Source organism: Pan paniscus, chromosome 3 (assembly GCF_029289425.2).
Source record: "Pan paniscus chromosome 3, NHGRI_mPanPan1-v2.0_pri, whole genome shotgun sequence".
NCBI classification, from domain to species: domain Eukaryota; kingdom Metazoa; phylum Chordata; class Mammalia; order Primates; family Hominidae; genus Pan; species Pan paniscus.
This window is the reverse complement of record NC_073252.2, coordinates 86,011,180-86,025,182: the sequence shown is the minus strand read 5'-3', so window position 1 is coordinate 86,025,182 and position 14,003 is coordinate 86,011,180. Positions and strand designations below refer to the sequence as shown.

At 40.7% G+C, this 14,003-nt stretch overlaps 1 protein-coding gene across 1 annotated transcript in view; it reads right to left on the bottom strand.

Moving 5' to 3' along the window:
- Positions 1-14,003, bottom strand: part of PKD2 (polycystin 2, transient receptor potential cation channel) — a 70,053-nt gene that overhangs the window by 54,072 nt on the left and 1,978 nt on the right. The window contains exon 2 of the mRNA XM_034958903.4: positions 4,067-4,180. Coding sequence (XP_034814794.3) covers positions 4,067-4,180 — 114 coding nt within the window. The remainder of the gene's footprint in view (positions 1-4,066; positions 4,181-14,003) is intronic.

Below are 14,003 nucleotides of genomic sequence, written 5' to 3'. Positions count from 1 at the left end.
CTTAGAAATGTTAATTAACTTGCCCACATTTACCTAGCATGTTAGCAGTGGAGCTGGGATTTTAACTCAGGTCTGTCTGATGCAAAAAAAATCTGTACTTTTCTTACTGTGCCAAACTGCTTTTTAAAACCCTACCTACTATGCAAGGTGATATAGTTTGGATGTTGTCCCCATCCAAATCTCATGTTGAAACATAATCCCCAATGCTGAAGGTGGGGCCTGGTACGAGGTGATCAGATCATGGGGGTGGATTTCTCAGGAATTTAGTACCATCCTCTTGGTACTGTCCTTGAGGTAACGAGTGATTTCTCATGCGATCTGGTCATTTAAAAGTGTGGGGCTTCTTCCCTGCCCCATTCTCTCTCTCTTGCTCCTGCTTTTGCCACATGATGTGCAAGCTCCTGCTTCACCTTCTGCCATGAGTAACAGCTTCCTGAGGCCTCCCCAGAAGCAGATGCTGGAGCTATGCTTCCCTTACAGCCTGCAGAACCATGAGGCAATTAAATCTCTTTTCTTTCTTTTTCTTTTCTATTTATTTATTTATTTATTTTATTTATTTATTCATTTATTTATTTTTTGAGACAGGGTCTTGCTCTGTCGCCCAGGCTGGATGGAGTGCAGTGTTGCAATCATGGCTCACTGCAATCACTGACTCCCAGCTTCAAACAATTTTCCCACCTCAGCCTCCTGGGTGGCTGGGACTACAGGTGCATGCCACCATGCCCAGATAATTTTTGTATTTTTTGTAGAGAGGGGGTTTCACCTTGTTGTCCAGGCTAAGTTTGAACTCTTGGCTCACCATTACACCTGCTTCAGCTTGACAAAGTGCTGAGATTACAGGCCTGATCCACAGTGCCTGGCCAAACCTCTTTTCTTATAAATTACCCAGTCTCAGGTATTTAGGGCAATGCAAGAACAGCCTAATACATAAGCCATAGGGGTAAGTACACTATCTCATTTACATACAGAGTAATGAGTTTGATATTCTTGGTCATTTGATATTGACATTGCTGGCAAGATTTTAAAACTAGTAATTAAAAAGATAGCTGGTGAGCAATAGGGAAAGGACTCAGTCACTAGAAGCCAGTAAGGTTTTGCTAGGAGTAAATCTTGCCTGGTTCTCACTTCCTTTTTAATCTGGTCAACAGCTCACAGATCACAGGAATGGTGGAATTACTCAGACAGGCATTTGGAAAAGTCTTTCCTATCATCTTGTTTATGAACACTCTGAGCTGGATGATAATATAATGACGTGAACTCCAACCAAAGAGCCTTGATTAATGGACTGATGTTCTTAGACCAATCTTTTTTAGTTTAATAATTTACAAGCATATGGATAGAGATAATAACTCTGCTGATACTGTGAGGCTTCAGGGAGTAGCTGATGTGAGATGAATGAATCCAGTTCCAAGATAATTTCAACAGAATGGAAAAATGGGCAGATCCTAACAAGATGAAATTTAACAGGGTTGAAAGAGGAGTCCTCCACTATGGTCCCAGGCTAGCTCACATACAGCTGGGGGACACAGTGCTTCACAGTTTTTGGTGAAGAGACTAAAGAATTATTTATATGATGAAACAGCCTCATGAGTCTGGCCATGGTAGGTTGCACAAGCCACAGTGTAGTGTCTGGTTTAGGAATCTCATGGCCCCACTCACCATGGTGAGGCTCATGTGCTTTCTTAGGGACTCTGATGAACAGAACATGCACCAGAGGGACTTTCCATCATGGGAGTTACTCAAACTTGTGTCTCCAATCACATAATCAACAGTTGGATGAACTGGAAAGGCTTAACCTGGAGAAGGCTTAGAGGAGATTAGGTATTTGTCTCCAAACTTGCGAAGAGCTGAATTGGAAAAGCAACGTGGAAAAAAGATACTTGGTATAGGTAGGCTTGGAGGGTGCAACTGGGTAGAAGTTATAAGAGATAGACTCTGGCTTCACTGAAGGATGAACTTTCTAACATAGCTGTAGAAAAATGAAATGAACGATTTCAAAGAAGTAAGTCCCTTAACCTGGGACTCTTGTTCAATCAGAGGCAGTATGAGTAACCATCTGAGAGGGACGTTTTAAAGAGAATTTAGCATTCAGTGAGGTCAGACCATATGACTGCTAAGATACTTTCTTAATTAGAGATTCTACAATATTCCAAAAACAAAATTTTTAAATATATAGCTACTCACATAAGAAATAAAATGTGATTTGCATGAAAAAGAACAAAAAGCGACAATATTCTCAAATAAACAAGAAAACCAATTCATTATGTGACTTTAGGCATATTTCCTAAAACTCTGTCTTCAGCTTACTTCTCTGACTTACCTTCCAAATTTATCACTACATCTGAAAACTCGTTTCTCTAGGCTACATTATGGAGGCTCTGTTAGTAGATCTCGGAAAACCACATATGTATTTTAAAATCAGAGTGATTCTAATGCTCAGTCAGTTTTGGGGACTGCTGAAATTCTAGACTTATGTACAGGGGTTACCTTCTATTTTGCATAAGAAATTTGTCTGTATATGTAAAGCTTGAAAAGAACTTAGTAATTCTAATCAACTTGTTAATATTTAAGGCCACTGCAGTTTAATGTTTAAGCATCATTTTAATGCAGGCAGCAAACTCAATCTCAAGTTTCTAAACTCTAACAATTTAAAACATAAAAATATCACATCCAGGCTGGGTGCAGTGGCTCATGCCTATAATCCCAGCACTTCCGAGGCAGGAGGATCACTTGAAGCTAGGAGCTGGAGACCAGTATAGGCAGCAAAGTGAGACCCCACCTCTACAAAAATGTTTTAAAAGTTAGCTGGGCATGGTGGTGTGCAGCTGTAGTCCCAGCTACGTGGGTGACTGAGGTGGGAGGATCACTGAAGCCTAGGAGCTCGAGGCTGCAGTGAGCTATGATTGTGCCACTGCACTCCGGCCTGTGAAACAGATCAAGACTCTGTCTCTAATTTAAAAAAAAAAAAAAAGGAAACCTTGTCTCAGAGGAGTTTGGTAGGAGGCTCTGGGGTCATAAAACTGCTTCCTCATCTGTTCTCGTGAAGACTTTAGATGAGACATGACAGAAATCCATCATCGAACGCCCTTTGATTCAGAGGACAAATCCATCACCTGTGGCTTTCTGGACTTTGAGACAAATGGTTCCTACAGCTAGTCTCTCGCTCAGGCATCCCTCCCCTCCCCCTACCAGAGGATGGGAAGACGAACTGAAAGAAGGAAAGAAGACGAAAGAGATGGGCCTATAGCAAGTTTCTTGTGGAGTAAAAGTCCAGCAATTATTAAAGACTGAGAAGAAATAATGAATTAAAATGAGGCAATGACACAACATATCCAAATCCAAAAGAAGGGGATATTACATGTATACGCCAATAAAAGCAATATTAGTAGCATTATTTGTATTTCCTGAAAGTTAAATTTGGAAAGTCATTTTTCTGGAAACAATTTTTATGCAGACTTTATGTTAACTGATATAATAATAGTATGACAATAATGATGATACTGTATTCATTGTTAAGAAATCTAATACAAAAATCCTCTAACTTGGTTTCTTGGTGTCTGGCAAGTTGCCACGCGTATCTCATAGTGAAAATCACCACCACTGACGATGAACTGGCTGGTCAGATAATGCTGATTTTTAATTAATGTTTACCAGAGTGCAGAAGAGAACTTGACCAAATTCTAAATTGGAATTGAACTCTTTGCCTCTCCCGTCCTGTGTTAAACGCAAGTCCACAGTCACTTAGCATTTGGTCACAATTTAGTCACATTGAGAAAAATTCTTTCTTATATATTTTTCAGAGCCTTCTGTTGCCATCCGCAGTTTTGGGAAATGGGGGTACAGCAGAGAACAAATCACGTCCCTTCTCTTATAAAGCTTGCATTCTACCATAGGAAGATAGTCAATAAACAAATGCCCAAATAAAAATATTAGAATTAAAAACAAAGGTAAGAAGGTAACTTCCCAGTTGCCCCTCTGGTGCATACACACTTCCTTTTAATTATGATTTGGATAGGTCAAATCTTTTCAAAACTTTCCCATTAGTGCAAGGAAATATTCTACTTACAGATGCACAAGACTATGAGAAAAAGGAGGTATGTGACCAGTTCCCGTAAAACACTTTTAAGGTATTTCTCTCGGTTAGTGCTGCTTTCCTCCATGAGTCTTGTTCCCCAGAGACCTTTAAAATAATAATGAAGAAAAGAAAAGATATCATTTTATTTAAGAAATCTCATGAATGGCAAAAGGGAAAATAAAGCACAAATTAAAAAGTTCACCTATAAGGGAGATTCTCCTTTTTTTTTTTTTTAATCACATTTTGAATGCAACTGAGAAACTGGTTTTGTAGGCCTACCTTTTATTTAAGAGTACATCTGGCTCCAATGTTACCCCAAACATGCAAAACATAAGGCAACAATTCTGATCATTTTATAGGCTCCCAAGCCCATTAGCAATATCTTAGTCAAATTTTAAAAAGAGAACAGGAAATAAGGAAGGCCTAACAGAGGAGTTACATAATTGCGCAAAACTTATCAGTTCTTCCTATTTGAGGTGGATACAACCTTGTAACTATCCTACTACTAAACCCAGTTAAGAACATGATGTAATTATATTTCAAGTAATACCTTTTAGGTCACCCCTGATGAAAAGAAGTCCTTGTTGGAGAATCACTTCAATATAGAAACATGTTATGCTTCTAACCTACGGGCATAAAAACTCTGCTCTGTAAGAGCAGAAGCTGTCCTAGTAAAAAACTCCATGGTGACTGATTACACTAAGCGTGCTTAGCTGAGCAGATTTTTAAAAGAGCAATTAACATATAATCTTTAAAAGCAGCAACTCATCCATGTTCCCTCTCTTTCTTTGTAGAAACAGTAGAATCAACAACCATGTTCTACATTTTAGCAGATGGAAAAAGCGTTGGGCTGGCTGAGTGAAGATGACGTAACCCTCCATGAGCTTGCTGGAGAGAGTGACCGCAGTTTTGGACTCAGCCAGCAGCAGACATGGTGGCCATCCAAACCCCCGTTAATGAACAGTGTGGTAAAGTCACATTGCTGGTTACTTGGAAGAACCTTAACACTTTCCAAAAAAGACAAACCTCTCAATCCTTTCGGTTAGATTAGGTTGGCTGTTAAATGGAAACCAACCTGGTCCTTGCATCTTGTCTCATGCTTTGATTCCACAGACCTTAACTCCTTCAATAATGGAAACTCACACAGCCACTTTCACCACAATCAAGCCACATAGGGAAATGGGAAAAAATAGCATAAGGCCTTTTACTTCGAAGAAATGAGTTCATCATTAGTGTTCATGTATTTTTTAAGTCTTATAATAATATGTAAGTTCTATTCCTGAATTTGGGTATTTCCTTTCCTTTTCTTTTTTCCTTCCAAATGTCCTTTAGGAAAATCAGCACTGAATTCAAAAACACTGTGTTACGCATCATACGTTTCACCAACACTGAGAGTGGAGCATAACTTATGACCAACTTTGCTTCTGCCAAGATCTGGTAGTTGTCAGGGAATTACTCACTCAGAAGAAATGCAAGCAGAATGTTTGTTCACTGAAACACTATCATATTAAAGAATTATTACAAATTTAGATGACATGGAAAATTACAACTTAGAATAACACAGAGGCAGCCAAAGATTAGGCTCGGTAGCCCCTGGACACAAATACATCACTTCTTTGGGTAAATTTATTTCGGAGGCCAGGCCTAAAATATATGTCAATAGAGACTGCTAGTCTCTTTACTCCCAGGGAAGACTGTTACCCTGTCTCATTTGGTCAATGATTTCATTCTTTCCCATGGTTTATAAACAACTAGGCACTAAGGAACAGCCATGATTCTTAATATTTATATATGGTATTGCTTGGCCTATAAATAGAAAAAAACAAACTCCTATCAAATTTTCTTCAAGCTAGGCTGGGTGCAGTGGCTCATGCCTATAATCCCAGCACTTTGGGAGGCTGAGGTGGGTAGATCACTTGAGGTCAGGAGTTCAAGACCAGTCTGGCCAACATGGTGAAACCCCGTCTCTACTAAAAATACAAAACTTAGCCAGGTGTGGTGGCGGGCGCCTGTAATCCCAGCTACATGGGAGGCTGAGGCAGAAGAATCGGTTGAACCCGGGAGACAGAGGTTGCAGTGAGCCAAAATCACACCACTGCACTCCAGCCTGGGTGACAGAGTGAGACTCCATCTTGAAAAAATAATAATACTCAAGCTAAACTTGTGATGGCCTATGGCAATTTAATTCTAGCCTTTGAATGAAACATTGCAAATGGAAAGAAACAAGTCCTCTTATGTATGTATGTATGTACGTATGTACGTATGTATGTATGAATTTATTTATCTTGAGGCAGGGTCTCTCTCTGTTACCCAGCCTGGAGTGTAGTGGTGCGATCACAGCTCACTGAAGGCTTGATCTCCTGGGCTCAAGCCATCCTTCCGCCTCATTTTTTGATTTTTTGCAGAGATGAGGTCTCAATACGTTGCCCAGGCTGGTCTCGAATTCTCGGCCTCAAGTGATCCTCCTGCTTCAGCCTCCCAAAGTGCTGGGATTACAGGCATGCCACTGCACTTGGCCTCCCTTATTTATATTTTTATATGATATACATCCATATATTTTCTTTCTTTTTTTCTGTCTCTGTTTTTTTTTTTTTTTGAGACAGAGTCTCACTCTATCACCCAGGCTGGAGTACTCTGGCGCAATCATGGCCCACTGCAGCCTTGATCACCCGGGCTCAAACAATCCTCCTGCCTCAGCTCAGCCTCCCAAGTTTCTTAAACTACAGGTACATACTACCAAGCCCAACTAAGTTTTTAATTTTTTGTAGAGGTGGGGTCTCACTACATTGTCTAGGCTGGCCTCAAACTCCTGAGCTCAAGCAATCCTCTCGCCTTGGCCTCTCAAAGTGCTGGGATTACAGATGTGAGCCACTGTGCTTGGCCCTGTGTATTTTCTTTTTCTAAATTACTCTATCTACTTCCTCAAATATTTACTGCTTTAAATTTTTCATCTCATTTTCCCATTGGGTGTGTATGTAGGACCAATCTTAGGGTACAGGGACCTTTTACATCCTGGTGGGTGAGAAACAGTTGCATCTACAAGTAGGAAAAATAGCTGTCCTGCAGCCAACTATTCTCCATGTTTGGCAGAGCTGATAGGATAAGAATGGTTAAGGATGGAATCATGTGCAAATTGGTGACACTCTTCAAAGTCAACTGTTGTCTTTCCCATAGCTGTTCTTAGTTGTGGTGGGAGTTAACTTCCCAGCATTGCAGGTATTCAATGTTTCCAGGTGTTAGGGAGAACACGGAATGAGAGTATAGACCCAATTTCCTTTAAGAGGGTGCTTAGCTAATGCCAGAATGCAAAGCCAGAGTACATCATCTAAAGCAGGGTCTCCAGTCCCCAGGCTGCAGACGGGTACTGGTCCATGGCCTGTTAGGAACCGGGCCCCACAGCAGGAGGTGAGCCGCAGGCAAGTGAGCGTTACCGCCCGAGCTCCGCCTCCTGTCAGATGAGGGGTGGCATTAGATTCTCACAGGAGTGAGAACCCTATTGTGAACTGCGCATGTGAAGAATCTAGATTGCCTGCTCCTTATGAGAATCTCACTAATGCCTGATGATCTGAGGTGGAACAGTTTCATCCCCAAACACTTCCCACCCCAGGTCTGTGGAAAAATTGTCTTCCTTGAAACCGGTCCCTGGTGCCAAAAAGGTTGGGGACTGCTGATCTAAACAGTGCATTCCTCTGCTCAATGTTACTTATTAATAGGAACACTGGGGAACTCTGTAATGGAGAACTCCAAGCACAAAAGATATTCCAAACATAAATAGTTGGCTTTGAACAAAAATGCCATTTCCCCAACTATTTTATCTAAATCCTTTCAAAAACTTTTTATTGTCTGGAAACACTGGCTCACGCCTGTAATCCCAGCACTCTGGGAGGCCGAGGTGGGTGGATCACCTGAGGTCAGGAGTTTGAGACCAGCCTATCCAACATGGTGAAACCTCGTCTCTACTAAAAATACAAAAGTTAGCTGGGTGTGGTGGAGGCTACTCGGGAGGCTGAGGCAGGAGAATCGCTTGAACCCGGGAGGCGGAGGCTGCAGTGAGCCGAGATCACACCACTGCACTCCAGCCTGGGCAAAAGAGTGAAACTCCGTCTAAATAAATATATAACTACAACTTTTTATTTTAGAAAATATCAGAAATATCACAAAGAGAGAATATTATAATGATAAATCTATCACCTAGATCCAACAATATCAACTCAATGCCAATCCTAGTTCATTTACATCCTCACCCATCTGATGCCACTGCTGATATGATAGGGGGTAGTAATGCTCACTAGCGTGCTGCTCACCTCCTGCTCTGCGGCCCAGTTCCTAACAGGCCATGGAGCAGTACCACCCCAATTATTTTGGAATTAATTCCAGCTATTGTATCACTTCATCTGTAAATATTTCAGTTCCATGGTTAAAAGGTTAATTGTGTATCTTTCACCTCACACTAACCTTCCCCATCTGAAATACATGAAACCCATATGGCCTATTATCAAGGCATGGTGCAACACAGGGCTCTGGAGTCAAATGATATTAAACTGAGGGCTTAACCACTTGGGAGCTGAGAAAGCTTACCTGACATCATGAGCCTCCACTTCCTCATCTAAAAATGGAGTAAGAGTACCTTTTTGTGGGGTTGTTCTGGGAATCAGAAATATTATTTGTGGAGCACTTAGAGTGCTTGGAAGAGGCCTGTCTGTAGCTTCAGAAACAAGCCCAGATCTGCAAAATGGCCTTAGGAGGCCCAGTTGGTCCACATTTCAGAGTGGTACAAAGACTCAAATCCATCTGAACTATCAGTTCATTGTGATAGCCTGACCAAATTCTCAGTGCATTTGTATCATAAAAGAATCCTCTTTTTGTGCTAAGACACATGTGAGTCTTGTTTAGAAGAATGAACACAATCCTTCCTAGTATTCACTTGAATTGCAGGGACACTTTTAGAAAGGGAAGTGGCTTTTTATCTATATTTGTCCATTTTCTATAGAATAGACAGTTGCTACCTTAGGTAATATTGACTCCAGAATCTTGAATCTTTTTTTTTTTTTTGAGACAGTGTCTTGCTATGTTGCCCAGGCTGATCTCGGATTCCCAGGCTCAAACAATCCTCCCGCCTCAGTCTCTTAAGCAGCTGGGATTAAAGGCGTGTGCCACCGTGCCTGGCCTGAATCCTGAATTCTTAATCAGCCATCTCCTGAGGTGCAGACAAGTATATGTTACAGTTAACATGTAGTTCTACCTGCATATTCTCTAGACAGCTCACACTCACCTCCCGCAAAATTTGCTTTTCTTTCTCTGGAAATCTACTCTTTCTGTTTGGGTTAATGGTACCATGCCAGAAATTTGGGTTTCACCCTAGAATAGGCCTTCTTCTTATCCCTCCCATGGAGTTGGTTCCACAGTTCTGACGGTTTTTGTTTCCCTTCTATCTAGCTTCTTTCCATCCCAGCTCATATGCCTTGGTTCCAGCCCTCGTCACCCCTCCTCCTCTTGGTCAGCCCTCTCCTGACCTAGTCTGTCAGCCACCAGCCTACCCACCTCACCCTATCCTCTACGTTGTTCCAAGAGTCATCTTCAGATTGACAAGTGATCATATCAGCCCCCTAGGCTTGAAGCCCACACTGGCTCCAAATGTCTACAGGAAAACGTGCCCATTCCATGGTGGGAGTTACAGGTTTCTGTAACAGGAACAGGTCTTGTTCCTATTATTTTTCCCTCCTTGTATTCCCCCCTCATTCTTCAAAATGAAGCTCAAGTTTTACTCCCTCTGGAAACCTTCTCTGACCTCTCCAGGTAAATCTGATCCTCTCTCTCTCTTTTTTTTTTTTTAGATACAGGCTCTCACCTCTCACTGTGTCACCCAGGCTGGAGTGCAGTGGCGTGATCACAGCTCACTGCGGCCTCAATCTCCCAGGGTCAGGTGATTCTCCCACCTCAAACTCCCAAATAACTGGGACCACAGGCATGTGCCACCCTGCCTGGCTAATTTTTGTATTTTTTGCCACTCACTATGTTGCCCAGGGTAGCCTTGAACTGCTGGGCTTAAGTGATCCTCCCATCTCAGCTTCCCAAAGTATTGGGACTATAGGCTTGAGCGACTGTGCCTGGCCTTATCCTCTCTTTATTGGAATCCTCCCATATCTGGGACCTGGCATTGCAATCACTTACTTATACCTCTGTTTTCCCTACTAAACCCTGAGCTCCTTGAAGGTCGAGACCTTGTATTATTCATCTCTGCATCCCTAGTACCTATCACAAAAGAAAGTCCCATGAATGTTTTTTACTGCATGAATTCTGTTACTGGCACAACCTTACCACAACCCCAAAGGGTAGCAAGCCTCCCTCAAAAAAATCCCCAGAGTAATGAAAATACAAAGTCTGCTTGTTCAAAATTATGGTGCGAATAAAAAAGGGAAGGGGGGAAGTGATGGAGTAAAGTTCAGATTAAAAATAAAGGGAAAGTCCCAACAGTCGAAAGGTGGAAAAAAACCGCAAATGCCCATGAACTGATGAATGGATAAACAAAATTTGGTGTGTGTGTATATGTGTGTACAAACTTCCTTTTTATGACTAAATAGTATTTCATTGTGTGTGCACATGTACACACACATGAAATACTATTTAGTCATAAAAAGGAAGGGAATTTGCACGCATGGATAAACCTTGAAAATACTATGCTAAGTGAATAAGCCAGACACAAAAGATCAAACATGGTCTGATTTCACTTACATCAGGTAGCTACAACAGGGAGACTCACAGAAAGGGAAAGTAGAATGGAGGTTACTAGGGTCTGGGGCAAGGGGGAGTGGGGAAACAGGGAGTTATTGTTTAATGAGTACAGAGTTTCTGTTTGGGATGATAAAAAAGTTCTGGAAATAAATCGTGTTAAGTCCATTTACATAACATAATAAATCTACTTAATGTCACTCAATTATATACTTAAAATGGTTAAAATGGCCAATTTTATGTTATGTATATTTCACACCAATTTTAAAAAAAATAGAGAGGCAGGCTCTCCCACTCCCTAGATCAATTAGAATTCTGGATACACAGACTGTGTTGGTACGATTTATCCTGCATGTCCTAATAAATAAATGTTCATAAACTAAAGAGATGCAGACAATTGCTGGCTAAAGTTAGGTTTGGGCACTAATGGCATATAGCACAGTGGATGAGAAACACTTTGAATACAAAGTGCCTGGAATTAAATCCTGACTGCAACATCTAATAGTTGTGGCCCTGGGCAAGTCATTTAACCTTTAGAAGGCTTAGTGCCCTCAACAGTAAAGTGGTGACGGATGAGAGTTCTTTCTTCACAGGTTGTTGTGAGGATAAAAACGAAACTATGAATATAAGGAGTTTAACACAGTGCCTGGCACACTGTGAGCAATAAACCATTATTTCTTTTTGAATTTAACAGTCTAGGGCAGGGTTTCTCAAAGTCCTCACTCCTGGCAATTTGGGTGGGAGAATGCTTTGTAGTGTGCGTGTGTGGGGTGGCTGTACTGTGCATTGTAGATTAGCAGCATCCTTAACCTCAACCCAGGAGATGCCAGGGGCATCCCCCCAGGTATGACAATCAAAAATGTCTCCAGAGATTGCCAAATGTCCCCTGAGGGGCAAAACTGCCCCTCCCCCCCCCCCCCATTGAAAACCTGTAATTTAGGATAACGCTCTGCTGGTGATGACAGAAGACTAAGTTCTGAAGCCTCAAGACAGGCTAAATTCATCAGTCACTGTGCATAGACTATCATGAACAGCAACTAAGAGCGGTGAGTTGGATGTTTGCAGTTTCTGTGTGGTAGCATCAACCAAAGCCATGTTCAAATCTTTTTTTAAGTCTCAATAACCTTTCCAATAACTAATTATGCTTCCCTTTAGACATCGAAAGGGAAGGCAGAAAAAATAAAAATTACATAAAGTATGGCAAAATGAAATAACTGCATTGGAGGTCACTTATTAAATACAATCAGCACACCAATTTCAATGTCAAGATCCAATTATTTTAGGAGAAATAAGAGTCGACTTATTATTTCATTCATTATTCCAGGTATTCAACCTGGAATACCCTCTCTAAAATGTTACACGAGCAAAAAATTAACTTCTTGTTCTTCAGGGTATTGAAGGGGAGGGAGGTATCTGTTTTAGCAGCTTAGCCCACCCTGACTTGCACAGCTAGTACTTCATAGTTTCTCTAGGAAAAAAAAAAAAAAGCCCAAGAATATACGCCTAAAATAACAAACAGGAACTGACTTTAACAGGTTGATACATTCAGAAAAACATTCAACTTCTGAAATTCAGAAAATTTTATGACTCAGAGTGCCATATTTTATCTTTGTACTAAAAAGAATTTGCTAAGAAAAGAATAAACAAATACTTGAGGATACTTTTAGATCTGGGCTTCATCTTTAAATCTTTCGGTCATCCTTGGCTTCCTTTGGTCCAGGCCCTCTTCACCTCCTTACTGGCTGCCTCCCACAGGTCTTCTTGCCTCCTTTCTCTCTGCCAAGCTCTCCTGTACACCATGCTGCTGACACAATTTCCTTTCAGCATGTTCTGTTCCTGCTCAGAAACTTTCAACTCCTTCCTAATATTTAGGGCTACATTCTCAATTCCTTGATTAGATACAATGCATACAGCAAACAGGCCTCAACAGGCCTCAAACATGTCTTCTTTCTTTACTATTTTACTTCTGCTAAGAAGATAGATCTATTTACTGTAGAAGGAGCAAAATCGGCCATTTGTTGTCCATCTTGGATTCATGTCATTAAACAACAGACCAGAGCATGGTGAAGCTAGAAAGGACCTTGGAAGCTAGGTTCAATTCTTCCATTTTATAAATGAGGAGCTCAGGCTCAGGTAGTTTGAGGGAGCTATACAAAGTCACAAAGGCAAGAGACTTCCAGGGAAACTCCTGACCACTCCAAACTTCAGTCATTTCTCCCACCTTTAAAAATTGCAAGTTACTTTCTGTTCTGATCCTAGGGCACTGCTTACATAGTGCATATAAGATTTCTGTCATCAGTATCCAAAGGGGGCAGGGGGAATCTCAACCCATTCATGGCTATTTATTTTACATTTCTGGGTTTTCGTCCATAGGAAAACAGTGATATGCTATTCTAGTTTATTCATAGCAGCTAGCACAGTGCTATCTTCACAGTAAGTGCTAAATATTTAAAAATGTTGCTTATTTAATGTGACAAGAATATCAATTATATTTCTTCATAAAAGAAAGGAATAACAATTTATTTAAACATTTTATATAATTAAAACTTTTCAGCTAGGAGCAGCAGCTTGCACCTGTAATCCCAACTACTTGGGAAGCTGAGGTGGGAGGGCAGCTTGAGCCCAGGAGTTTGAGGCCGCAGTGAGCTACGTTCGCTTCCCCGCACTCCAGCCTCAGTGACAGAGTGAAACCCTGTCTCTTAAAAAAAAAAAAAAAATTCCCAATTCCTGAGTCTGCTCTCCTACAAATCAGACCATTGACACACTTTGGCTAGAGGTTTTATGACTATGAGCTTATTCATTTTGTTTCCTGAAATTTTTCTTTAAAAGAAATAAATTTACATACATACTCATATGAAATATATATTTTATTTCTCTATATTCTGTTATTGAGTTTATTCAAACAAGGTTAGGTGTGTTATCAAATGCTTAAACTGAGTTAAAAGGATCATGCAACTTACCATTATTTATTAACTTAAAAGGAACTTCTCTCTCACTTCAGTGAATATTTTTTAAATGCACATTTTAAATGGTGTAAAATAACATAATTAATCCAGTTTTGAATCTTAAAAAGTGTTAGTGTTTTATTAATTTACTCACACAGGTTATCCGAAAAGGATCTTTTGTTCCCCATCATGCTTTGAATAAAATTAACTAGTATAAGAACCTCCATAAACGAAGTACCAAAATGTTTACATTT